The sequence below is a fragment of the Thermobia domestica genome, chromosome 12, assembly GCF_964235325.1.
Source record: "Thermobia domestica chromosome 12, izTheDome1.hap1.1, whole genome shotgun sequence".
Lineage (NCBI taxonomy): Eukaryota > Metazoa > Arthropoda > Insecta > Zygentoma > Lepismatidae > Thermobia > Thermobia domestica.
Window position 1 is genome coordinate 118,050,430 of NC_137465.1, and position 27,260 is coordinate 118,077,689.

The 27,260-nt window shown below is 33.0% G+C and overlaps 1 protein-coding gene across 3 annotated transcripts in view; it reads right to left on the reverse strand.

Moving 5' to 3' along the window:
• SK (small conductance calcium-activated potassium channel) overlaps positions 1-27,260 on the reverse strand; it is a 1,328,561-nt gene that overhangs the window by 17,496 nt on the left and 1,283,805 nt on the right. For all 3 annotated transcript variants that reach the window (XM_081734014.1, XM_081734013.1, XM_081734016.1), the window contains 3 exons: positions 23,323-23,433; positions 13,915-14,042; positions 2,511-2,580 (listed from right to left, as the gene is read on the reverse strand). In XM_081734014.1, coding sequence (XP_081590140.1) covers positions 2,511-2,580; positions 13,915-14,042; positions 23,323-23,433 — 309 coding nt within the window. The remainder of the gene's footprint in view (positions 1-2,510; positions 2,581-13,914; positions 14,043-23,322; positions 23,434-27,260) is intronic.

The window sequence follows — 27,260 nt, forward strand, 5'->3', positions numbered from 1 at the left end:
AGTAACTTTATAGTGTAACAATATTTTCTTTCAGTTTTCAAAAAGGTATTTCGTTTCTTCACTTTGTATTTATTTCTCGTCACAACGAAATAACCATTCGGAAGATATTTTTCTAGATATTTACCTTCATTTGTAAGGAATGTGCTGAATTAAAATGGACATAAAACCACTCGAAGATATTATATAGACATGAGGGGAATTTATTATCTTTTCTTATGTTAATAAATCTCAGCAATTAAACTGTTTGCTTTCTCTTTCCCCTATTGTAACCCTGAAGTTTTGTGACTATTATTAAATATTTTTTTTTCTAAATAATAAAAGAAAGAAAGAAAAACAAAAATAGAAGTTGAGTTTTATTTTACAAATAAGGACTAAGCCTTCTTTGAACCTAGTAAATCTAAAAATAAAATCATTCAAAAATTTTGATACATTAGCGGGCATTATTGTCAATAAACAGAGTTTGGAATTAGCTATTATCAAGCCATTCTGTAATATCAAATTCAAAATACAAACTTCTAGAGGTGTAATAATCAATTATATTTTGAACACCTGAATTTTACGTGCAAAATATCTCAAAATTTAAAATACGAACGAAATAAAACTTTTGTTTGAATTCAATAATAAATTATAGAAATTAGAAGCGAAATTATTTTTATTATTATTTTTATTCACACGAAGAGCCTAGGAACAAATCTTGGCAGAAATAAACTGACCACGGCTAGATCACAATTCTGGAGATATTTTCCGAATATATAGGTAAGAAGAATGCTAGTAATTTCTGGCAGTAAGAAGAATGCTGGTAGTATGACTATACCAGCATCACGACGGAACTAACAAGACCAAGTTTCCACGTGAATTGACCTTTTTGTTATTGTTATCCCTTATAGGTAGAATGGCTTCAAGCAGGTTTTCCTTATTAAAAAAAAAAAAAAAAAAAGTCATTGTTATTCCTCCGGAAACCCTATTGCGACTAACGCCATTTTTGGTAAAGGGTCTATCCAGTTAGAATGATATAAACAGATTTGGGGGGAAATGGCTGAAATTCAGTTTAAATGTCATTATTTAGATTCTATATAAGAAAAGGAAATTGTCCTAAAATGGATGAAAAATAGTCAAGAAAAACACGAAACATTGGAGAAGATGGCTGAAATTCAGCTTAAGATTTATGAGAGAACTCGAGAAACCGCAGCACTGTAGAAGAGACCGCGAATTGAAATTTGCAGACTGTAAATAACTTTTTGTCGAGCGGTATCAAATATTTTCAAATTATAATGGTCAAGGATACAAATTTCAGATAGTTTTGAAAAATGCCTTAAATGTACCAAATGAGTTTGTTTCATTTTACCTATTAAGATCCACATCTACATGCAGTAAACTTATTTCTTATATAGTGTCCTGCTTTAACCGATATTTTGAAAATTGTAAATAAAACTCCGAGATAACTAAAACGTTAATTTATAAGAGTGAATGGAATCGTACTTTTAAATATTTCGTCTATTTTATTAATTTACAAAATAAATTATTGACGGCAATGAATATGTCGTTTATGTGTTCTAAAGCTTGAAGATCTCTACAAAAAAGAAAGCTTCAGCTGTAACGCACAGGCTTGTCACGAAACTCTGACAGTTAATTCGTTCTTTGATATACAGAACGTAATTACTGGAACATCTCTAGAAAATAAAAAGAAATGGACAGACAGGTTTGGATGACCAAGCCATTATATAACTTGCTTTCTGTTTCACAGAAGAAAACAAAACTAGATTTGTAGATCGCAACAACTGTCCTTCAGATCGTATCTAACATATGACGTCGTCTTTAAGGTCATTTGATGCTGTCAGGTCAAAAGCGTGGACGATACTTTCCTAATTTTATTGGGCCATGGCGCCACGTTGCCATAGCAACTGAAGAAAAATGATCTGTCCACGCAAAAGAAAAGAAGTCTAATGCACTTCTTTTAACCCTACTCAAACTACTTCAAGAGATTTCACATTGACTTCATCCAACATCACACACAAGCCATTAACACCAGTTGACTTCCGAAGAAACCTTTTCCTAGTAGAGTCTTCTTCCCACTCGACAGCCTCTATAGTGCAAGAGTAAATCAAAATTATGCTTAAAAAAGGGAAGTAAATAGTGTGTTTGGATGAAAGGTTTCTTGTAAAACAAAATTGCTCATTAGACTATTAGAAGAAAGAAAAGAAAAGGCTAGGTCTTTTGTTTTAAATTATCAAGAAAGTCGTTGGAAAAAGAAGAAAGACATTTCGTCATCGTTATTTGCTTCGTAAGGATTATTTTTTTTTAATTTTTTTAGTGGTATAGACTGAATCATCATCATTGTTTTTAATGACTGCTTCATCTTCATTATTTATAAGATGAGACTTTATTGATACCATGCGTTTCTCTATCCTCTGTTTTAACAAAAATTCTTACTTTCGTAGCATACTATAGAAAAAAGAAAAGAAAAAATTAAACAAAGAATACAGATAATTAATTAAAATACAAAACATTACCTTAGCCATATCGGTGATGGTGTTTGCATTGTCCATCAGCTTTCGTTGGTCCATTTTTACTTTCCTTAAACTAGAAGGAAAGAAAAAAATATTTTTAAGCTAAAGATTTGTAAGTGAAATATACCTATGAACAAGATAAGACATTAACAGATTAGGAAGTGAAATACTATTGTGAGTTATCCAGCAATCGATAAATGTTTTAGTATCACATTCAAAGTAAGGATTCGAGTTTCAAGCCTATGTGAGAGGCTTGTACAATTCTGTCACGGTGCTTCATGAGGAAGGCGTTTATCTTAACATCCCGATATTCTACAAAAGCACAATTGGTGTGTCAGCAGGATTAATACTATTGTAAGGTCTGTAACAAGCAAAGCGTCATGCAATAACTATAGAATAACTTTGGATTCATAACATTTCATCGTCAAAGGTAAGAAACTATTGATCTATGCATGAATAGCAGGAACGTTTGCCATACTGCTGACATCTTTGTACGGTTTATCAAACACGTGCATAATAATTCATTGGTGTAAACGATTAAACGTTCACTGGAAGTAGTATAAAATGAACACCGTACAATTATGATCTCAATTCTTGTGGTTAAATTTTATGATATGACTTACAGGATATCATCTAGCAGATGTTCCAGTACCACACATTAGGAACTTCCAAATAATTTACCCAGTTATTGCATCTAATCATTTCACTAGTTTAGTCAGAGATTCTACTTATCAAGGTCTTTAATTCATCATTAACCCGTATTATACATATTACCTTTGCAATTCAGTAGACTGGTAACTCACCTAAATAGTCATTTTTTAAATACATAAATTGAAGACTCAAAAGTAGTAATTAATCAATATTTTATATAATTTGCGTTCAGAGAACAAGTATTCTTTTGTTGCTTAGTTATATGAAATACGAATATGAAGGTACAACACTGAACGCAGCTATTAGAAGTTTTATATTATTTCATGTAACCCTTGTACTATTTATCTAAGAGTATCTTAGTGTAATTTTAATCTTTTGTCCGAATCATGAAAGAATGTTTTCTATGTTAATGTGAGAGTTGCATTGTTTGTTGCAACATAATATTATAGGTTTAGTTACTAATAATTATCTTGCTGACAGCTTGCATTCTCTTGTAATTATTTCCAAATGTCAATATATTTGTCATCCACAATATGTTAGATTGTGTTGAGCTGTGCTTTGTGTTCATCTGGAATTACGATTCATCTTTCAAGTTAAAGTAGTAACATCTTTCCAGTTAAAGTAATTGAGTTCAATAATATTTTGAGAGTCTCATGAGAAATCAAATCTATTTAAAAAGCAGATATTAAAAAGTATATCTACTATCTATTTCATAAAGATAGGCCCCTGACTTTGCGGTGCTGCCGTAACGTTCACTCAAAACTTATATTGTATGGAATGTATAATTGTAGGAATTGTTAGAATGTTGTCTTTTCAATACTTAAAACATAAACATTTTCTTTGTAGTGTGTAGTGAGAAAAAAAATTAATGAAAAAGTACGCATTTTATAGTACTTTTTTTTTTTTTTTGGAAAATCAATGTTTATAGAACTATATTTCGGAAAAGAGATCACGTGAAATAATTTCCTGCGTACAATATGTAAATGCATCCATTAACTTTAAGTTGTGAAAAGTTCAATTTTAATCAAGTGATACTTTTTGTGTAATAAAAATAAATGTATGACGCTCTGATCTCCTTTACAAAATACAGTTCGAAAATTTGGAACTCTAGTGTTCCCTAAAAGAGTTTAGTTGGTAGGGTATTTATTTAAAAAAAATGTCTATTCCAACATATTCTGTGCGTTAAGCGGAGAGCCATGTTGCAGTCCAGCCTTTAAATTCCCCGCGCTTATATGAAGAAACAAAATACAGTAACTGGAAGTGTGGCAACTCTGTTGTGCAGTGTTGCCGCGTTCAGGAAGCTTGCAGCGCGAAGTCTACTTCATAATCATAAGAACGTAATAGGAAAAAGTATTTAGAATGTCATAACCTTTCACAACATCTTAAAAATCATAACAATGCATACGTATCTCAATGTAATCGAAATAAAACGTCGAAGTAACACTAACACACCCAAAAACTCATCTCTTCATCTATTTAACTAATTCACTTTCGTCAGTTGTTGATTCATCACAGCTTCTGCTATCTTCCTGGACACTTATTAACAATGACTACATTTCTACCTCAAAATCTATCAGTATACACACTTTCCAGCTTACGAACATGACGAACATGTTAAAGGGAAAAATAAATTACGCTTTCACCCTTGGCAATCACGCGTTCACCCAAGTTGTGCGATTAATTCCTCTGCCCAATGTAATAGAAAATGACAGGTCCTTTGTTTTCTTCCACGAAAGAAAACTATGCAATGTGTAGGTGACGAGGACTGTTTTTGCCTCTAATCACGTCGCACTGATTACGTTTCCAACACTTCCCTTAGATTCGTAGGCGTCAAAAACTTACACACGCACTCACGTCATATGTGCTCATATATTTCCCTGAGCGTTTCTCGTGCTTTTTTATTAAAAAAAAAAAAAAACTTGGACATTCCTTCTACGAGTGGCGGTATTACAGAAGGAAGTGGTAAACTTTTGAGCGATAATGAAAATGCAGAACTGATGAATGATTCCGACTCAGACGGTTATGAGTTAGATAGTAATGAATAGTAATGACATTAATTATTCTGTGCTCAGTGGCGTATCCGGGAGTGAACAAGATAGTAACTCTGTTTTAGGTGAACCTGAGGTTGTGACGGGAAAGAAAAAAACGCGTCGTTCCTATTTGAAGGCAAGTTTTGATGTAGCTTGGAGTGATAAAATTCCCTCCAAAAATGTAAAACCCTGTTTAGTATTGTTCCGGGAAATAATCAAAATGTTGGGCAATCTACAGAGTGTTTCATAAAGTATTTCAGCTGTTTTTACTGATGAAGTTTTATAGTAAAAAAAAAAAAAAGAGTTGATTTTAACGTCCTGTTCAGCAGCGAGGCTATATGAAACGTGGACCTACTGAATAACGTGGAATCCAAACCACATGAGCTGCCACCGGGAATAGTAGAAAAAGAAATGAATCAATATGCAAAACAGCAGATTGAAAAAAGAAAAATTACTAAAACAAAAATCTTTGTTTTCTAAGTGAAAACGTGTTACTTCAATTGAAAACAAGAAAAATTTTACACATGTGCTTATTCAATGTGCTTCGTAAGGAAGCCAGCTTTACGCGATTTTTACAAATCAACTTCGCAAGAGCTATCAGTATGTCTGTCAAATGGTGGAAGAAGCTGTTTTTTCCGCTGTTTTGACTTATCACATGTCAATTCTCACATACTGTACAGAAAGAAAGGAAAACATATCGCACTTCGAACTTCTTATGCGAAAGTAGCAGAAAAACTGCTGCACTCAGGATGCATTGAAGTACAGGGACTATCACAGTCTTCAGCCGGTTTATGAAGGCTGGTAGCATGGGGCCATCCAGTTACCCATCCAGTACTCCCTCAATATCAGCAAATCCTAATAGAGTAAGACAAAGGAGATGCATAGTGCGTAGCGTCCGCAAGGGGAAAGGAAGTTTTTAATAAAATATTAGCTTTTATTGTTTGATATATGAAGTTGGACTTTACGTGGAAAAGCGCTTCGAAATGTACAACACTAAAGAGAATTACTTTGACTTCTAGATCTGAAAACAGATTTTCTGTGAAGTGTAAACTCAATGTCACATAACAACTAAGATTGTATCATATCATAAACTTTGTGAATGTATTTGTTTCTGTGCAAGTATATTTTGTACTGCGTGCAGTAAGTAACTAAGTAAGTAAGTATATAAAAAAAAAAGCAACGAATTTTCGAGGACCATCACATGCAAATCCAAACAAAGTAAACAGTTTATTTTCTTAATTTTAAACAATTGGTGCTTTTACTGCACATCCTGTTAATTACTAAGAAATTGGTTAAAAATGTGGAGATATGCAATTTTAAAAATACCTCTAAAAAGTGCCGGACAGTGTACGTGACAAGTTTAAATACCCGTCGAGCTGAGAGTTACACGCCAGGAAAATGCGGCAACGTAGCACTCTGTATAAACTGCAATAGCGAAGGGCGCATAGCAGAGAAAATCATAATGTCATATTTGTCATTGTTTATCTTTCAAAACAAATCGAAACAGTTTGCTTGAAAAAGTCATTTTAAGATCTTTCTAAAAGTTTTTCCAGATTGATAATACACCGCAGCAATTCAGAGATAATGATGTCTCACTTTCGGCTAAATAACAAGAAAATTACTAAGTGTTGAGTAATGAAATTTTTTCGAACTTACAGGTAATAGATGCACCTACATATCGGGCACAGGAAATTATTTCACTTGATCTCGTTTCCGAGATAAGGAGCGTCCAAAAAGAAACGAGCTGGAGACCGAGGAATAAAAACTCTTAACTGTATGTTAGAAGTATTGACCTTGCCTGTTGAGACACTTGTGATACAAGGCGATGAATGGCTGTCTCGTAGAATTCCCTGGGCTGCGTTGCAAACCAGTTCCGAACGTACTGCTGGATATCGTCGTCCGAGGTGAATCGTTTGCCCCTCAGAGCCTTTTAAGGGGACCAAAACTGGAGTAATCGCAGGGAGAAAGGTCTGAACTGTATGGAGGGTGATCGAGAACCTCTCACTTAAATTTCTGCATGATTGCCCTGACTGTGTTGACCCTATGAGGTAGGGCATTGTCAGGGAGCAAAATGACCCCACGAGTGAGGTTGCGTGGTCGTTACGATTTGATCGCTTGGAGAAAGTTGGTCAATGTTTGCGCGTAACACTGGGCATTCACTGTTGTTCCGTGCTGCAGGAAGTCTATCAGAAGGGGGCCGTCTTGGTAAAGGAATAACGTCAGCATAACCTTTCCTGCACTTGTGTGGATGGCCTTGGATTTTTTTTTGGTGGTGACTCTGGATGCTTCCACTGGAGACTTTGTCGTTTCGATTCTGGTTTGAAGTGATGACACCAAGACTCATCTCCAACCACCATTCGTGCCAGAAACTCATTCCCTTCCCTGGTATAGCGCTGCAGATGATCAAGACAGTGAGCCATTCGACATGCTTCCTTCCTGTTGTGGTCGAAGACTGGAGCACCCATTGCGGGCACACTTTGTGCCAATTCAGTCTTTCCGTAATGATAACGTGCACACTTCCGACACTCAAGTTGTCCTCGGTGGTTACGGCTTTCACTGTAACTCTGCGGTCCTGGGTAACGAGTGCATCAATCAGCTGGACGTTATCATCGGTAGTGCGGTGTGGTTTTCCAGACCGTGGATCATCGACTAACGACATCCGTCCTTCCCTGAAGGGCTTGTGCCACTCTTGCTAGTGCATTGACCCTTGCAAGGGACAAGCAGTGTTCACCGTACACTAGTGACATTCTTCGATGAATGTCTGTTCCCCCTACTCCTACCGACGTCAGAAAGCAAACAACACCTCTTTGCTCTTCATTTGACGCCTCCATTTCACTATTGCATTGCTCACAACACGACTGACCGCGTTGGACGAATTGAGTCTGCTTCTGCTGACTTTATGTCACGTGGCTTGTACACGTGACCCTCTAGCGGCGGGTTGTAAACTTCCGCGCTCTTGTCGGAACGCCTATTTGTAGCACACACAATATTACCATTTTATCGCCGGTGTGCACATTACAGCCTTCGGCTCGTTTCTTTTCGAACGCTTCTTTTATATATATATATATATATATATATATATATATATATATATATATATATATATATACAGGGTGACCGCGTGACTATGTTACAAAATTTAAGGGATGATTCCTGACACGGAAACAAGAAAAAAAGTTCAAATAAACTTTTGTCCAACGTACATAATTTCGGAGCTACAAGGTGCCGAAAGCGTGGGAAAATGACATTCAAAGCTCTATAGCTCGACTATGGTGAATGATAGAGCTAATGCGGCATGGTCACGTCAAAGACACCGAAGCTGCTGTATTCAAAAATGCTTAGATCGAGATCGTGCAATTCGTGCACAAGGGATTCTCCAAAGGAGCGTAGGGATTCCCGGATAATCTGTCAAGAAAGATGGGTCGAAAAGGATACGGATGAATAGCTGTCCCAACTGCTAGCAATAATGCGTCTGTACTAAGTCGATATCTCGCATAAGCACAAAATGGCGAACAGTTTTATACGTGCCATGCGTGGTTGCATAACGCGCACTAAATAAGAATGGGAAACATGAAAGGAAAATGTGAATAATTTGGTACAAATGGTAAATACATGATACATATGGTCATGAAACGTACTAAAATGTTGTAAAAGGATCACACTATTAAAGTCTTTCTTCCATGTATTGTTGTCATTGAAAACAAATAAACAAAACTGAGCGAAACAACCATAATGCAAAAGAGGTTGTTTCCTAAAAACAAAAGTCACAAGAATGGAAATGTCGTCTTCAATCAACATTTTACAGCAGGATTGAATGCATCCAAGAACATCATCAATTACCTGTAAACGAGACAAATCTCCCAATTATCCTACAATAGGTGATGGACATGACGTCCCTCTACTTCAACACAGGCGTTACAGCGTCGCAGTAAGTTCTGACGTATCTGCTGTAATAACCCAGGAGCTGTTCTTATAGTATCACAGGCAGCGAGTATTCGTGCTAATGGTTCTTCTGCGTTGTCTATAGGCGTTTCATAGACAAGTGTTTTGACATGACCCCACAAGAAAAAATCAAGTGGAGGCAAATCTGAGGAATGTGCAGGTCAATTACAAGGACCGCCTCTTCCAATCCATCTGTCACGAAACGTTTGATTCAAATACTCTCGAGCACTAGCTGAAAAGTGGGATGGGGCGCCATCATGTTGAAACCACATCCGTTGACGAACACCGAGAGGGACATCCTCTAATAACTCTGGGAGTATGTCTCGCAGGAATCTCGTATACACTGGTGCAGTTAATCGTGGTGGTAGTAAATATGGACCTATTATCTGATCACTGATAATACCCGCCCACATATTTATGGCGAATCGGTCTTGGTGGCCCCTTTTCACAATTGCATAAGGATTTTCGTCTGCCCATACATGACTATTGTGGCTATTAAATATCCCGTCTTTCGTAAAACAAGCTTCGTCGGTGAAAAGCACGTAGGAAGCAAACTGCGGATCAATTACAGAGCGTTGGAGAAACCACTCACAAAACCGAACGCGAGGTTGAAAGTCAGTTGAACGTAAGGCCTGAACCCTCTGCGGATGATAGGGGTGTAACTGTTGCTCGTGTACTACTTTCCAAACAGTATCTTGTGCTACTCCCCTTTCACGTGCTACTTTCCGGGTACTTACTGTTGGGTCTTGGGCGAAACTATCAAGCACTTGTTCTTCAAAGTCCGGAGACCTCGTGGTTCTTCGTCTTCCTTGGTCGTAGTGTTGAGGTTGTAAATTCCCCGTGTTTCGTAAGCGTTGAAAAAGTCTGGCAAACATAGTATGGGTTGGATGTCTTCTTTGTGAATACTTCAGTCGATATAACCTATCAGCTTCTCGACTGTTGACATTTGCTTGACCGTATACAAATATCATGTCCGCAAGTTCTGCTATCGAATACTCCATTTGATCTCACATTCGAACAAGCAAACCACAAAATGCACTAAGGAACTCGTACGCTACGAACAAACCACATGAAGAATGACCTTCCACCTTCCACAATGCCTTCTAGTAGGGTTGTCTTATTCTTTCCTTACCTTCGATTGTTTTCTACGACAGAAGGAAGAACAAATGCTTGTGATCGAACCTGCAAACTGTGGCGTACTTCAGGTGATAACACCGTCTGTGAAAACAAAATATCTTCTAAACGATAACAATATGACGACATGTTAAGCATTCTAGACATCTCGGAATCAGTCCTGCAAAACATCGGAAGCAGCGACTAAAACAAACGTCCTGATAAATTGTTTTTCCTTGTTCTTTTTCAATGTTCGGGTAACGCACATTACGGCTAATGATAAGAAACGGATATTTTACTGTTGTTCTCTGACAGTGGTCACATTAGCATGGGATGGCGGAAATATCTCCCTCTCGTAAAAAGTATCCTCGGCTCGTATCATCAAATAAAATAAGATTTCTGCCTGGAAGAAAGCATCCATATCCCCCGGTTTTTCTCTTTCGTTTTACTTGCTTTCAATGACAAAACTACATGGAAGAAAACAATGTTAGTGTGATGTTTGTACAGCATTTTAGTACGTTTCATGACTATTACCTTTTATTAAAAGCGTCTGTACAATGATAGGACAGCATAATATCATGTATTTGCCATTTGTACCAAATTATTCACATTTTCCTTTCATGTTTCCCACTCTTATTTAGTGCGCGTTATGCAACCACGCATGGCACGTATAAAACTGTTCGCCATTTTGTGCTTATGCGAGATATCGACTTAGTACAGACGCATTATTGCTAGCAGTTGGGACAGCTATTCATCCGTATCCTTTTCGACCCATCTTTCTTGACAGATTATCCGGGAATCCCTACGCTCCTTTGGGGAATCCCTTGTGCACGAATTGCACGATCTCGATCTAAGCATTTTTGAATACAGCAGCTTCGGTGTCTTTGACGTGACCATGCCGCATTAGCTCTATCATTCACCATAGTCGAGCTATAGAGCTTTGAATGTCATTTTCCCACGCTTTCGACACCTTGTAGCTCCGAAATTATGTACGTTGGACAAAAGTTTATTTGAACTTTTTTTCTTGTTTCCGTGTCAGGAATCATCCCTTAAATTTTGTAACATAGTCATGCGGTCACCCTGTATATATATATATATATATATATATATATATATATATATACAAAATTTTATCTTTCGAAAGTAACGAATTTTCCTTTTGATTTTTGACTGCAGATACCCAGTTGATCGTATAAACAATGTTGGCCCGAGAGTTTTATAGCTTAACTACCAAAAAAGTGTGTTAAACTAAATTTTCAAGAGGAAGTTCACAAGAACAAATTTGAAAAACATGGAGGTGAATTGTTTCTTTTTGGCCAGGAGTTTATTTAAAATAAATGAAAAATAAGTAGAAATTTGTCATAAATTTAAATTTTCAAAAAAAAAAAAAAAAAAAAGAAAAAAATGAAATGAAATCTTTGACTTTTACGTCCCACGGTTATGCCGGTTAGGCTAAAGGAGACGGTGATGATGAGTAATGAATAAAATGGTGGAATGAAGAAAGTGGGAGGAAACGGGAGAACCCCGAGAAAACCAACGCACACGGTGTTTGTCCACCACAAAGTTCACTTGGCGGGGGCTGGGATCGAACCCGGGACCCCAAGCACCAGAGGTGAACGCTCTACCACTGAGCCACCGCGGCCCCCTTAAATTTTCAAAGATTCGTCTATTTGAACGATGTATTAAAACAACTATAAAAGGATACACAACAAAATGTACAATTTCAGATTTGAAATCATTAATAAGTAGAATAATTTGTGAATTAAAATAGCAAAACTAACAACACATAGAATTTTAAAGGAATAATAAATTTAAAGTTTGCAAAGCCTTAAAAATCATGAAATTTTGCAAGCAGAAATTGTCACGTCACACATTAAATATAAAATTTGTTGGGAATAGAACTTTAGTCTAGCTATTAATCTAGCTTTTTAGTTTGAGAAGTGTGAAAATCCTATATTGATTATATATATATATATATATATATATATATATATATATATCTTACCTTCTTACCTTACCACTATTACTCTAAGTATTTATGTTTCGGCAGTTACTTAGTTGACAGGTTGGAGAGATGAAATGATTATTGTGATTAGTAACAGAAAAGGTTTGGCAACAAGTGATGTGATGATTAGAAAAAGACTTTGTCGTTATAAAAAAAAACTAAGATCTATTTGTGCTTACGTTCTGGAAATTAGCACAAAGATTATGTTGGAAATTAGCATAAATGTATATTTTGTTGTGTGTTATAAGCTTAAAAAATGAAATGAAATATTGAAATATTTTAGTTTTACGTCCCACAGTTATGCAGTGTAGGTTAAAAGAAATGATGATGATGAGAAATGAATGAAATGGTAGAATGAAGAAAGTGGGAGAAAAAGGAGTACCTCGAGAAAATCCACGCACACAGTGTTTGTCTACCACAAAGCTCACTTGGCGTGAGATGAGATCAAACCAAGGACCTCATGCACCGGAGCTGAACGCTCTACCACTAAGCTACCTCAGCCTCATTATAAGTTTAAATTATGTTCTTTACAATGAAGAGTTTATACGAGAAATATATTTTGATATACCACTGATGCCAATTATTGAATGTGAATCAGTTTTATGTATAAATCAGTAAGATGTAGATAGGCCAAAGCCTAAATTAAGAATTCATTTGCATGTAGGTAAATGTGGAATGTTAATATTTTTATTCAAAAATATTATCGTCATCCTCTGGTTAAGGTTGCTACATAAAGTATCAGTAGTAGACAGTTGTTTATCTAATAATTTTCCTCGTACTTTGATAATTGAAATGTAATTTTACTAAAGGATGTCCGAGACGAAACACCCTAATTTGAAATGTCTGTAATACAACATGTGTTCAATACATAAAGAAGATTCATACAGCAATGGATACACAAAGTTTGAAAGTTTTGTTTGTGCAATCACGCTATTTCTACATAAGCCCCATGAGTGACACAGAGGATGTTTAATTGATACTCGATTTCTCTCCAGGTACCATTTAGCATCTGTGGCGTAACTGTCTCAATTTCATGGCCACCTCAGTCGCCTGACATTACTCCCCTGGATTTCTTCCTGTAGATAGATGTTAAGGACAGGTTGTATTCTAACAAAGTGACAACTCTGGAGCAGCTTCGTGAGACGATTAGCGCTGAAAAGTGAGGCAGTTACGCCACAAACGCTAAGGGTATCTGGAAAGAAATCGAATATCGATTAGACATTCTCCATGCCACTCATGGGGCTTATGTAGAAATAGCGTAATTGCACAAACAAAATGCTTCAATACTTTGTGAATGAATTGCTGTATGAATCTTCTTTATGTATCGAATATATATTGTGTTACAGTTATTTCAAATTTGTGCGTTTCGTCTCGGACACCCTGTGTTTATAGTTAAAAATCCGTCGCAAATCTTGAAAATCTTTTGTACGATTTGTTTTTGAAATGAAATATTATCTATACGTTCTAAGATTAATAATGAAGTGTGCATTTTGAAAAATTATTTTCTTATATTAATTCCTAAATTTTCAATACATTTCGAATTCAAAACGAAACTAGTAGAAGAGAATTGCTATTGTATTTTATAATGAGCTTACTTTTAATTTAGTTAGTAGTAGACACTATTCTTAAGTTAGTATTAATTACACATTTTGAGACTGATACTTACGAATAAATAGCTAACAAGAACTTCCTTTGATGTGTTCTCACTCTACCCGGATTGACTCTTTTAACCAACTTCGTATGTTTGTAGATTAGCCATGTTTCTCGCAGCACGTTCGCAGCAGCGTTTTTCAGCTGAAAAAAAGAAACAGAACAAATATAACTAATAATATTCTAATATGTTAAGGTTTCCATGTTGTATTACACTCTTTTACTGGTATATATAAATACAGTTATTATCCGTACCTGATGAATAAGTTACTTGTATTAAAGGACAATGATTTCAGCTCCTGTAAGAGAATCTGAAGCCTTCTTCTGGTCTAAGATACCTTCAGAACGAAGTAACTTGGCTGTCACCTACTTTCTTGTTGTCGTTTTAAAAATGTTGATTACTTACACACTTACATGCTGTGGCAAATTCACTCTGATTTGTTCGTATTCTCAAAAATGATTAATGCATTAATGAACACTGACAAATCCGAGTGAATCTGCCACAACAAGTAAGTGTAAGTAATCAGCATTTATAGAGTGACAACAGGAATTACGTAGATGACAGCCAGCTATTTCGTTCTCGGTACCATGGACCAAAAGAAAACTCCAGCTTTTCCAACACGAATAACATTGTTGCTCTTTAGTACATAATTTGTGAGGCAGGTATGTTCATTACTTTATTTATTTTAATATTCCACTTCTAAATTAAACAAAACTTACTTCAATCAATTATCACAGCTATAATAACATATTGTAAGATTATAGTTTTATAATTATCTCTAATAGAAGATAGATCGTAAAACAGTGCTTTAGATATATTGTACACGATTTTCACAGAGATATCTGTAATTAAATAAATTAAATTTATGGTGTACCATTCGTGTTTTATTTTAACAGACGTTTTAAAGTAACTGACTGTCTTTATTATCAATGTATCATTAGTGCACCAAATGATTTATTTATTTAATGCTTTAGATGTTAGCATAAAGAAATACAAAAATACTAGAATACTTTCTATTAACTTTTAACTAGGAAAACTATGTGTTTTTTGTATTGCAAAGAGTAAACTGACTCACTATTACTACCTCATATTATTAGTGAGAAAAGGATTACTCAAGTCAGAGAAAGAACATCCTATATCATTATATATATCTTGGGAATAATATATCATAGCTATTATGATAGATGAGTGAGATAGAAAATTAAAATATCAAATCACAAAACTCCTTGTTATATGTAATCAATACGACATTCTCGAATGAAAATTGGTGATTCATTTGAGTAAAATACTTTACCCTGCTCCCCCTGTAAGAAAGAAAGAAAGAATAATAAAAGAGAACGCCTGGTGCTTTCGCCTGTACGTCATAAATCTACTACATTAAACTGAACTTACTCCTTAACAACTTATTTGAACATTTAAACAACCTCTGGGGTCCGAAAGGACTGCCTGGCTATTTGGGAGTCATTTTTATTATTCTTGGAAACATAATTATCGTTGTATCGAAAATATAGGACTTTTTGAACCTTTTATTTTTCATTCTGAACTAAGCATTAGCGTGACTGGAAACTTACTAGAATCGTAACTAATAGTACTTTAAATTATTTATTTATGATTTTCAAGCACTTATAAAAGCGTTTTACGGCTACTTATTAGACAAGAAAAAAGAAAGAGAAAAAGAAAATGTTTTAATTGTTTAGAAGTTTAAAATATGCAATAAGGAAAAATAAAAATATTTGTAATACCTGTACAAAATTTACGATTGAAGACGTTAAGGAATGATTTCACAGTATGGATATAATCACAGTATAATCACGCAACGTTTTTTTAAAAACATGTTACAAAATAAAGTAATTTTCGTAACTTTTCTTATTAATATAAGAAATTAAGCATGTTACGCAATACTACCACACAGTTATATTTTTCATTTTTATTTATTTATTTTTTTTTCAAAATACATGCCATGCATCATTAGTCTTTGTAACTAGGTGTCTATTTTAATGTTAGAATCATTTCAATTCGGTATACTAGGTAATTAAATACGTAGAAGTTAATATTTTCAGAAGAAACCTCATCCTTCTTTTGGAATCTAATAGAGGACTTTCATTGTTTAATTTTGTATCTCTATACATGTATCAAAGAATTAGTGGTTTTTATAGTTCTGGTAGCATGTTAGTGATTTTATAGCTACAAAAATCTTGTTAGAGAGAAGAAAAAAAATTCACAAAACAATATTTCGTACAAATATACAAAAGGGTGAAGTGATAATGTTTGTACATTATATTCTGATTAATTCCTAGTAAATTAGGCTCAATATGTTAAGATATTCTTTTCAATTCTGAAAAGAAAGGAACTTTTATTTATAATATTCTTTTTATAATATTCTCCTGTATTGGTTAATTAATCTGAATTTACAAATAGACAGAGAAATATGCATTTACTATGCATTTACTATATTTGTATAAGCTTGAATATACAAATTAATAAGGAAAAAACATATTCCCAGAACCAAATTTACATAATTTATTATACAGACGCCAAGATTTACATCCGTATCGTATAGTACAAAATAACCTAAATATTTACACGAGATATTATTATGACTCACATTTTCTTGCTGAATGCCGTTATTGTTATATTAAAATGTGTAGTTGAACAACCTTTCACTAAGAGTAAATTTGTGTTGTGTGCTTGGCAGATCTGGTCCAATAATAGAGGATTTCAATGACAAGAGTACATCAATTTACAGATTCCATGTAGGGGAGTACACATTTTGCTTACAGACATCTCGATGTACTGGAGTTAGTCATTCTCGCTTTCTAAAATCTTTGCAGGCAACACAAATTCAGAAAATTAAGACTGACCTCTGTAAACTGAATTCTAATTTAAAATCTGACATTTGATTTGTTTTAAATTCTACTAATTCGTTTCTGCCTGGTCTTGGACTTGTTTGTTTTTCATAAAACGCTGAATTTATTATTATTATTATTATTATTATTATTATTATTATTATTATTATTATTATTATTATTATTATTATTATTATTTTACTTCATCACTAAAGCGAGCCTTGAAAGGTTTTTCCACCCGCATGATTTTGGCTTGCAATAATATTTTGTTTTCCTGCTTAATTTTAGTTGCGAAAGCAGGTTGAAAATAATTAAAATTTTCGTTTTTTGTTTGTTAATATCACATGTTACAGCTTTTCTAATATAATATATCATTCGCATCTTTGCTAACCCTCTCGATTTTAGTGCGAGCGGTCCCGGGTTCGACTGCCGGTGGGGACACTCGGTGGGAAAAATGTAAAAACTTTTTTTCAGGCCCGACATCCTAAGAGACTTTCCCGGGTTTTCATCATTCACACTAGGCGAATGCTGGGATGGTACCTAACATAATGGTCTCAGGCCGCTTCCTTCCTTCTCCATTCTTCCTTGTCTCTCCAATTCCCCGAGTAGTGTAATCGCGGAAGTAAGTCTATCCTCATACGTGACGGGCTAATATTGACATAGATACTGGAAGCCCACAAATTTAAATCCTAATTCTATAATTATGTATATTTTTTTTTTCTCGGAGTAGAATAGGTTAGCACGATAGTATTCACATTTACATTAATTAGAAGTCTTAATGATCATCATTTTTAACAATATCTTGTACTTTATATGCTTCTATTACAGATATTATCAATAAATGTACAAATTTTCTAAGTTCATTCCTTTATTATATATATATTCTTGCTCCATATATTTTTTTAGATCGATTTTACTCGTTTTTAGTGCGAGCGGTCCCGGGTTCGTCTGCCGGTAGGGACAGAGAAATCTATCTAATTGAAGTTTTTTTTTCAACTTTCTCTCATTATTTATCTGTGTGTTTTATATATTTTCCCGGTCACTATCTTATCCACTTCTTCCAACCCGATTTCCTTAAAATATTGTTTATGTGTGTGTATGCCTATCTCCAACATCAATATGATATTTTATCAATTCCATCTTATGATCAGTTTAATAAAGTCAAGATCATGTTTTTTGAAAATTGAATACAATCAGATACTCACAATTGTCAGAATTGTCTTTATGAATGATTATTTTAAGGTTCTGATCCCCAATATAAGATATCACTATTGGTTTAGTTTCTTATAGCACTCATGCGGATGTGAAATGAACAATTTCAATCACAGGTTTAAACTAAATAGTATAAAGCAAAGTGTACTTATGAAGAACAGAAGATATGCTATGAGAAAAAATGGCTGTTGAACCATTTATTATATGACACTTAATTAAACAATTTAGGTGTTTATTAACAAAGACACTGGGCTATCCAATCACAACGGAATTTCATGTGATGTGAATGATTAAGCATGACCTCAAGAGTGGGCGTAACTTGGGTTTGTGTCACCTGGAACAAACACGAAATTTGTTTTTCCCTTTCCCCCAAGGTTTGCTAAGAGAAGTGTGATTTAGTTATACTATTGTACTGTAAATTACAATTTAAATAAAACTAATGTAATATTGTTTTGTAATTATTTTAATGTAAATTAAATTAATGAAAATGATTTAAGACATAAAAATATATATTGCATTCACCATGGGTTTCAAAACTTTTAAGAATAATTTTGTACATAAATTTTAGTTTAAAAATAAGAAAACATTAAATTCATTGCTTATTATCGGCTTGAAATAGTGGAATTGAAGCCCCTCTAATCACAACTTCAGAGCATGCGTTCTGTTTGCACTCCGCTAGCTACAGTACTGCTCAAAAGTGAAAGCGTGGCTGGTCAGGAATCAGACTGGATACTGTAGTATTGTAGTTAAAGCTGGAGACCTTGGTCCAATTCTATGTCCAGCTGCTTATTTTTCGTTTCTTGAACTTCACATATACGAATAATAATAATAATAATAATAATAATAATAATAATAATAATAATAATAATAATAATAATAATAATAATAATAATAATAATAATAATAATAAATAAATAAATAAATAAATAAAATAAAAATGGCACCAGAAAGCGTTACATCATGTTCCATATTAATTCTTGGCAAAATATGACAAAAAATAAAATCGGGGTTGCGGTTATCCGTACAATTGTAAAAAAAAAAAAAAAAAAAAAAAAAAAAAAAAAAAAAAAAAAAAAAAAAAAGATGTTATGGGTGTTCCATGATCTTATTTCTAGCTACATACGACCAATGATCATACGAAACGTATTTATAAAAAGCACTTTTTACTGCAATTTTGAATCAAATAATAACACTTAAACCTTGCAGATTATTCTTAATTTCTTAAATAAGAATATTAAGCGACTAAGAGTAGTAATGCTTTTGGTTGTATTTCCATATTTGAACATTTTTATGATTTTTTTTTAAAAAACATTAAGTTATTTTATTCCAAAGTTTGGGCACCTTCATTCGATTTGCCTATATGAGGGCTGGAGCAATTCTCATGCATCCTCTCTTCAATTTGTACGACGAAGGAAACAATTTGAGGGTGAGGCCGATTGAGGGCATTAAGTAAGACTGAAGACAAAGTAAGAATATTGGATTGAGGGTGGAAGTTAGAATTAGGAAAAAATTCCATCTCTGTTTTCTACATTTCCGTATGATTTTACATACAAATTCTCTTAATCATCATCTTCTGAAAAAGGAAAAAAAAAATCAGTAATGTTCATCGTATGAATATCCTGCTGAGTAATTATTTTAATTATTTTTTCTTGATAGATTTTATTTTTACGGAAAAAGTTCCATTATATGAAATTGTATCTCATTCTGTCACGCTCTTTGTGCATGTACAAACTTGCATGTAAGACCACTAATCAATATAGTGTCAGCTTTAATACATGTAATAAGCTTCTACAGGTATTTGAAAATTTAAACAGGTAGCAGGAACGCCATTTTTCTTAGGCTGACATAATACCTCTGAAAATCATGAAGGTATTTCTCTAAAGTAAAGAGAAAAATAATCTTATAATTATGAAAAATATTCTTTAAAATAGAAGTTCTAAAAGGACGTTGTGACGATACTCAAAGTTTGTTTACAAAGCTTCGATCATACGCGATTAGACGAGACGTTACCATAGCAACCCAGCTGCAGACGACATCCACAGTTCACACAGTCACTTCATCTGATAAGGCTGTCTTTTCAAAAACTTTACAATGGCAGTAAATAATCATTATTCTCTATTTTCCTTTCCTTCTTTGCAATAAATATTTCGACCTTTGGACAACTTGAACAATGGCGTCTACAACGTATATTTCTCAATGTTTGCAATAGTTCAATAAATAAACAAATGAAAAATTACGTTTACAAATACTTATTTCCATTGACTTTCAAGAGTGTAGGTTAAATTCTTCAGTGTATTTTCACAGTTTTTAATTAAAACAAAAGTTAAAAGATAATCTTAAAACTTTACAAGTCAATATTTTAGGAGAAAAAAATAGAGAGTATTTTGATAAGACATTAAGTCTACTTATGCCTTATTGTTAAAATAATGAGATATGAACCTGTTTAATAATAATAACATTTGCCGAAGACAACTTGCAAAATTCATATATAATTCCCTCTTCTTCATTTTCGTAAAAATACTAAAGATTTCAAAACTTAAATAAATCGATAGCTTTTTATCAGAGGAAGAACATGCTATGTGTTTTGATATAGTTAGTTCATGTACCCAGTTTCGATTCTCAGTGAAGTAAAGAAGTTTTGGTGTTGACCTAGTATCGTGAGGCAATAAGCAGTATCGTGAACAGTAAATAAAAGTTGCCAAGAGTTGAAATAATAAATTTCAAAAATAAGTATAAACTATTATACTGCAAAATTGAGTATCATGTTAAATTTGACATGTAAATGACAAATTTGTATTCATCAATATATCTTTAGAAGTATTAAACATTTAAATCACAAACTTGGGAATTTTGGCTATATATATATTGGGCCACCCTCTGTTCAATATCTCTAGTCATAGATTCACTATATATAAAGCGAAACTTCACACCCATTAACACACGTCCAACCTTTTTTAGTTGACCAGATTTCATTTCCTGTGACCCTGGCAATAATAATATAAATCTTTCAACCGCTGTAATCACAGCACATTTTTCTGTTTTCTTTCTTTCAGAAATGTAGTTTGCCTGCACAGAATTACTCCCTTTGCCCCTACCCTTCCGCACTTGTCCTCGGTAAAATGATAATTCCCACTGGTGCATCCACAATGAAACATGTTTCGAGTGATGTTTGAACTCCAAACATTGATTTATCAATAACGTTGGTTACTGTCAGACCAGTGGTTATTACTGAGGTTCCGGCGTTTCGTTCTTTTTATATTTTTCAAAAAGGAAATACGCCAGATTATTCAGCTCATGTGTTCGATTTTCCAAACTTATTGATTGGTAACCAATAGAGGGACAAAATACATTATACATAGCATAACAACAAGTAGAAAACTACATTATGTACTATTTGAAATTAGTTCCGCTATAGAATATTAGTAGATAAAACCTATATACATGTTTCAAAAAAAAGTGTGTATCTTAGTGGTTTATGTATGGAAACCCAAAACTTCTAAAATAAACACAGAAATATACAAATTAATTTGTAAACTATCAAAATTTCAGAATTATTACGTAAACAATAGTGAATTATCGAATGAAAGTGAATTATAAAGGTAAATCACGAAGATAATAGACACCTTGAATTTTGACAAAAATTATATATCTATATTGCAAAAATACAGTAAAATAATATGCGAAAGGTATACTTTCAACCTTCACTTGAAATTTTTTCACATAATTGTGAATCACTTTTCAACTTCTTTCACGTGTTTTATAAAAACAAACCATATTTTAGGCTTAGAAAATTGCAGCCTTGTGCCAGGGGCATCAAGCAAACTAGCAACGAATTTTAGATTTAATTTTTTGGCTTGTATTTTTTAAAAATTTATTTTAATACTTCATTATGCTTTGGTGTTATAAGTACTTAAAAAGAAAATCTTGATTTTGTTGTTACTCAAGGTATAAACACTACACTAAAAGCTTTATCAGTTATTTTATTGGAAAATTGTGTTGCATACATTAGTTTCAAATACCGGAATATATTAATCTTTATGATCATTAGTTTAATCGAATATGCTAGTTTTGTTTTATCGGTAGTTTCGGTTTCGTAAATATGCTATGTAGTGATAAATCCCGATTAATTTTGTTTAAAAATGCAGTTTCAACGTGAAGTAGGCAAATAATATTTAACTTCAAATTATATATTTAAATATATTTACTATGATTTTAAAAACTTTAGAATTGTTTTTTGTTACAATATTTTAGAAAAATACATTCGTTATTTTATTCCGCTGGTATGCAACAATAGTTAATAGCCCTATAAGCTTCAATGATTTCCAAGAAATTAAAAGCTTTTAGAAATTATTCTATATGTTCAGTATTAAATCAATTTAAGCAGTTTGCTCACATTAAGGTACAGTTGATGTAAATAAGGTTTTTCTATACTTTATTGAAATATAGTTCCAATATTTTGTATATATTTAATAAATATAAAATATCAACAGAAACATTTAAAAGTGAAACTTTGAATGTGATTAAAAGTGTATACATGTGCTTAAATGTGTTGCAAGAAACTGTAATGAACCGCTTGTAGTGGAGGTAGTTGTACTGTTAGTTTCTAACATTAACTGTGTTTTAATTTTATTTGTCAGGAATCTTTAAGTACTAGAGAAAGGCTTATGTTTGAAGACGTAGAATAATCCCGCTGCGTTTATATTTACACTATTATCTACAACAACTACAGTGAAGTTCTTTTAAAATATACATTTTTACGAAAGTTTTATATCAATCTCTAGTTAAATTAATATACATATAGAAATTGTGCAATCAAGTATTTGCTTACAGATGTAACTATGTTCCGTTGAGAAAAGTTATTCTAGCAATAAAGCATAAGACAATTGTAGTGAAAATTTTCATTACTTTGCTATAATCTACTTTTTTGTACGTACTACTTCGGCTAATATATTCTGTTTCAAATATTACTCTTTGTGTAAAGCCAATACATGTGTTGACATAAGGTAAAAGTATAATCTACATTAAGTCTTAATTAGTAGCTACGTTAGTAATTATAATCCTCGTGTTAGGTTGTAGACGTTCATTCTTGAAAATTGAATAATATACCTTACCCGTCTATCTAATTGTCTTTCCATCATCAGTACATGAACTCGTTTTTCTGCAGGGCTAAGAGTAACTTTGTTTAACAGTACTGCTACCACAAGTGCCATTGTCCCATTACCCTATGGGAGCCATTGGTATGTTTTATCAAAATAAAATAAAAAAAGAAAACAACAAATATAATAAACAGATAAATGTACAGTATATTGTAAGGAAATACAATATGTTATTTTAAAGAATACAATACCTATATATTATGTCTTACCCTTTTTGTTAGTTGAGTATCCATCATGAAGTTGTGCACATGCTTTTCTGCGCGTGTAAGTTCTAACTTCCGTGACACAACTGCCACCAAAAGAGCAGTGCATCCTGCTCCCTGAGAGGAAGAGAAAACGGTTAGTGGGAACAGTTAGTTATGTTAGTAAGATCGTTAATATATTTATCCATAATTCACAACAATACTTTATCAGAATTACTGTTTATTAGTAAAAGTAATTTGAAATCTAAAGTGAAGTAGAGTTAAGCATGAAGTAGATATATTTATCTTCTGTATAGTCAAAATGAATCCCACAAGACAAAGATGTAGTGCTAAATTTTAGTTTCATTCATTTTGTCATTAATACAATGCTCAAATACGTGAAAATCGTTCGGCTACTAAATCTTTCAATATATAACTCTATTCTTTTGAAAAATGATTCTATAACTTCATATGTTTCATTGGCAAAATTGTTGGATACAATGAGAAGGATGGACTCTAGTATGTTTAGTTCGCCTGCGAAGTATGACAAAGGATAGCTGATTAGGAGTATGATATTATCTCTGTTTCATTCACCTAATTAATTAGATTGTTAGCATAGTTTGATTGGTTATCAACTATGAATACTTTCAAGTACGTTACATCGAATGATTCAGTCCCATTGACGAACATGTAAAACATATGAATGAAGCTTTTTAGAAGCGTATAAGAATCATTAATTCCAAGTTCAAATAGAATGTTGAAGTTTAAAGTTTATTTAGAATGCCTGCGTTTGATATTACATGCAAAATTTCCAACATTTCTTTAACTATTATGCAATCTTGTTCTAAAATTATTACACAACATCTTCTTTTGAAAAAGTGTTCTGCTTTCACTCATATGAAATCTTTATATCCGAAAAGCAAGTAAGGTATTCAGGCATAGTTGAACATGTTTTCTATTGCTTGATGCATGGAATTTTTTTTACAGTAGTTACTTTATTCAAATTAACATGATGTAGCACATGCGAATTATTTGAGTATGAAATGTCTTTCGATAAGTGTTTATTTATTAGCAATCGACGTATTTTTCTCCACCTTTATATTCTCTTAAATTATCGAGAAGTTCAATTCATACCTACATTAAAACTTGGAGTCTTGAAACAAGAATTATATTTGAAAGATATTTCTCTCGTACGAAAAGTATTATTAATTTAATTATTACGAAATTGGAAGGAAAATGGATCGTGTATCTATTTAAAAGCGATGCAGTTAGACGACTTCCTGCTGATACTGACAGTAACACTGTGGTTTCAAGCAAATACACTAAAATGACAAATACCTAAAATTTCAACCGACTAAACTATTTATACAGTGGGATACTCCAAACTATAAATATCTACAATATTACAGTATTTATTTCCAAATTATCAACAAGCCTAATACATATTTCAAAGCCTCAAACGCATAATAGTAAAATGACACAAACATTGTTAGTTTGTTAGTGCAATCTGAAAGTAAGTTATAACAAACATTGAGGGATTCAGTGACTGACATCCACAACACGAGCAAACTAATTTACTTACCGTCATCTTAACTCCAACAAACATCACAGAGAATAAGATTCTAGATTCAAGACCAAAGAGAGTTTATAACCAGCTAAGATAAACTAATTAGAACTTGAATCACCAGGAATATTTCTGACTGAACAGATATTGGATTTCACTGTCTTTAGTAAGGTCTCGTTTAGAGAATTAAATTATAAAAGGAATATATCATTTTCAGTAGCAATAAAGTAAAAGATGCATTATACAATCTTCATCTTTAAATCACCAGAAAAATAATGTGGCTTGGTTGAATTTTACACTAACGATTTGGAAGAAAGCTTACAGCACATTAAAATAACTTTAATTAATGAAGTTTGCAAATGTCAATTTAACATCCCATAATTATGCCCTTTAGACTAAGGGAAACGGGTGAAAATGTGAGAGGAAACGGGAGTACCCCGAGAAAACTAACAGACACGATGTTGGCCACTACACACTTACCCTGTCCGGTATCAAACCAGAGACCCCACGTACTTGAGGTAAGCGCTCTACCATTGAGCCACCAAGCCTCCGTATTAATGGAGTTTGCAATTTAACAGTTCAATCCTCACAAACAAGGAGATGCTAGATAACAACTGTGAATCGAATTATTTGTTATATTATAAAGGAATAGTTGCGCTAAATTTATGTATAACCGTTCTGTTATGTCATTATTAATGTACGAAAATTATAGTGAGGATAGCCGATAGTGCAAACTAATCTGAAACCTATGGATTTCATAATCGCGCTCACAACTCTCTTTCACTTTTGATATTTTATTTGTTAACTATTCTTTCTTCCAAATCATTGGAAATTACTGTCTTATATTCGTAATGCTTGTACTCAACAGAAAGCTTCGTCTCTCTTATTGGGACATCATCAAAAGAATATGAATACTACTTACGGAACTTAGTTAATAATAAATCACCTGTACGGTAACTGTGAATACAAAATCCTAGTGTATATGCCTGAGGAAGTCCCACTAAGTAGAGCGAAATATTGTGCCAAGTGCTGAATAATATAAACCAGTTTTTTTTTTTTTTTTAATTTGATTTGCTCTTCCTGGTAGTCTTAGCGTGCATGTCTTTGTGAAATGCATAGTTCTGGGTTCGATTGCAGGTGAGAGCACGTAATTCTTGCTTTCAAAGATTTAACCTTAAGATAATAAATCCAAAAGTGTTGGCGTTTGGAGCCAAAACATTGAATTACATCACCCAATAAAGCTTGTTGCTTGTGTGAGGTGTAGCGGCAGAACGCTTAATTTTAATTTAAAACTATGCTCATATTAATTTGAGATATATATATATATATTTTTTTTCATACATTCTACTTGACTGTAATTGTATTATATGTCACGTAACTATATCTATTAAAATTACTGGAGTTAAACTACTGCTGAAACTTAAGAACTCTTTCACCTAATTCTAACTACATTTTCTTTGAAAACAATTAGACTAGTATCACATTTTATAACTTAGTTTGACGAAGTACGTACAGTTCAAAAAGTTAATTTATAAAAAAAATGATACTTTTAGTGTCAAAAGAGAAAATAATTGAGTGGTTTTGAAAATCCTTAATATATATTAAACTTATTAGTACTTTGCAATGATTTTTCCTTGTCTGCGAAAGAAGTTTCTAGTCACTAAGGAACAACATATGGTCACCACATTAAATATACATTATATGAATTTAAACTAAGACATAACATTCATAATCATGCAGTTAAAATATATTGGCACAGTTCCTCAGATCCAGCATAACATGTTGATTTCTACATTCGAATTATTATTATTGATAAACTACTGAAACTGAAGTCAATATTTTCGTAATTAACATTGCCAATAATTGACAATTTCAAAATAATTGACACGTTTTTTTTTTTTTTTTTTTTTTTTAAGAAAATAGATTTATGGTACATGAAGTGCTTTAATAACATATTTATCAATAAAGTATCGTTTTAAAAATGTGCTGTTGAAACAAAGTTTATGAAGTATTGGTTTGTCTGCTTAAAAGTTTATCATTCTCTCAGCACTTGTGGGTACACAAAATGCAAACCCACAACTTATCGTGAGCTCTGAGCAACGTGAGTTATCACCGGAATTTTGAACCTGGATTTCCCGTACAGAAAATGCGTATTCTAACCATTAACTACTTCAATAATGCTGAATGTTTAGCAATAGCGTTTATTTAATGACATAAGCACCTTATTTTATTTTATTTTATTTTATTTTATTTTATTTTATTTTTATTTATTTATTTATTTTTTGCTTCGTTTTATCTAACTTTAGTATTTGCGCATGGTGGTACGGAAAAACCTTTCACCTATTAGATACTAGTTTAGAAGGCAACTCTATCCATCACGACTCTGGAACTCACTAAAGGA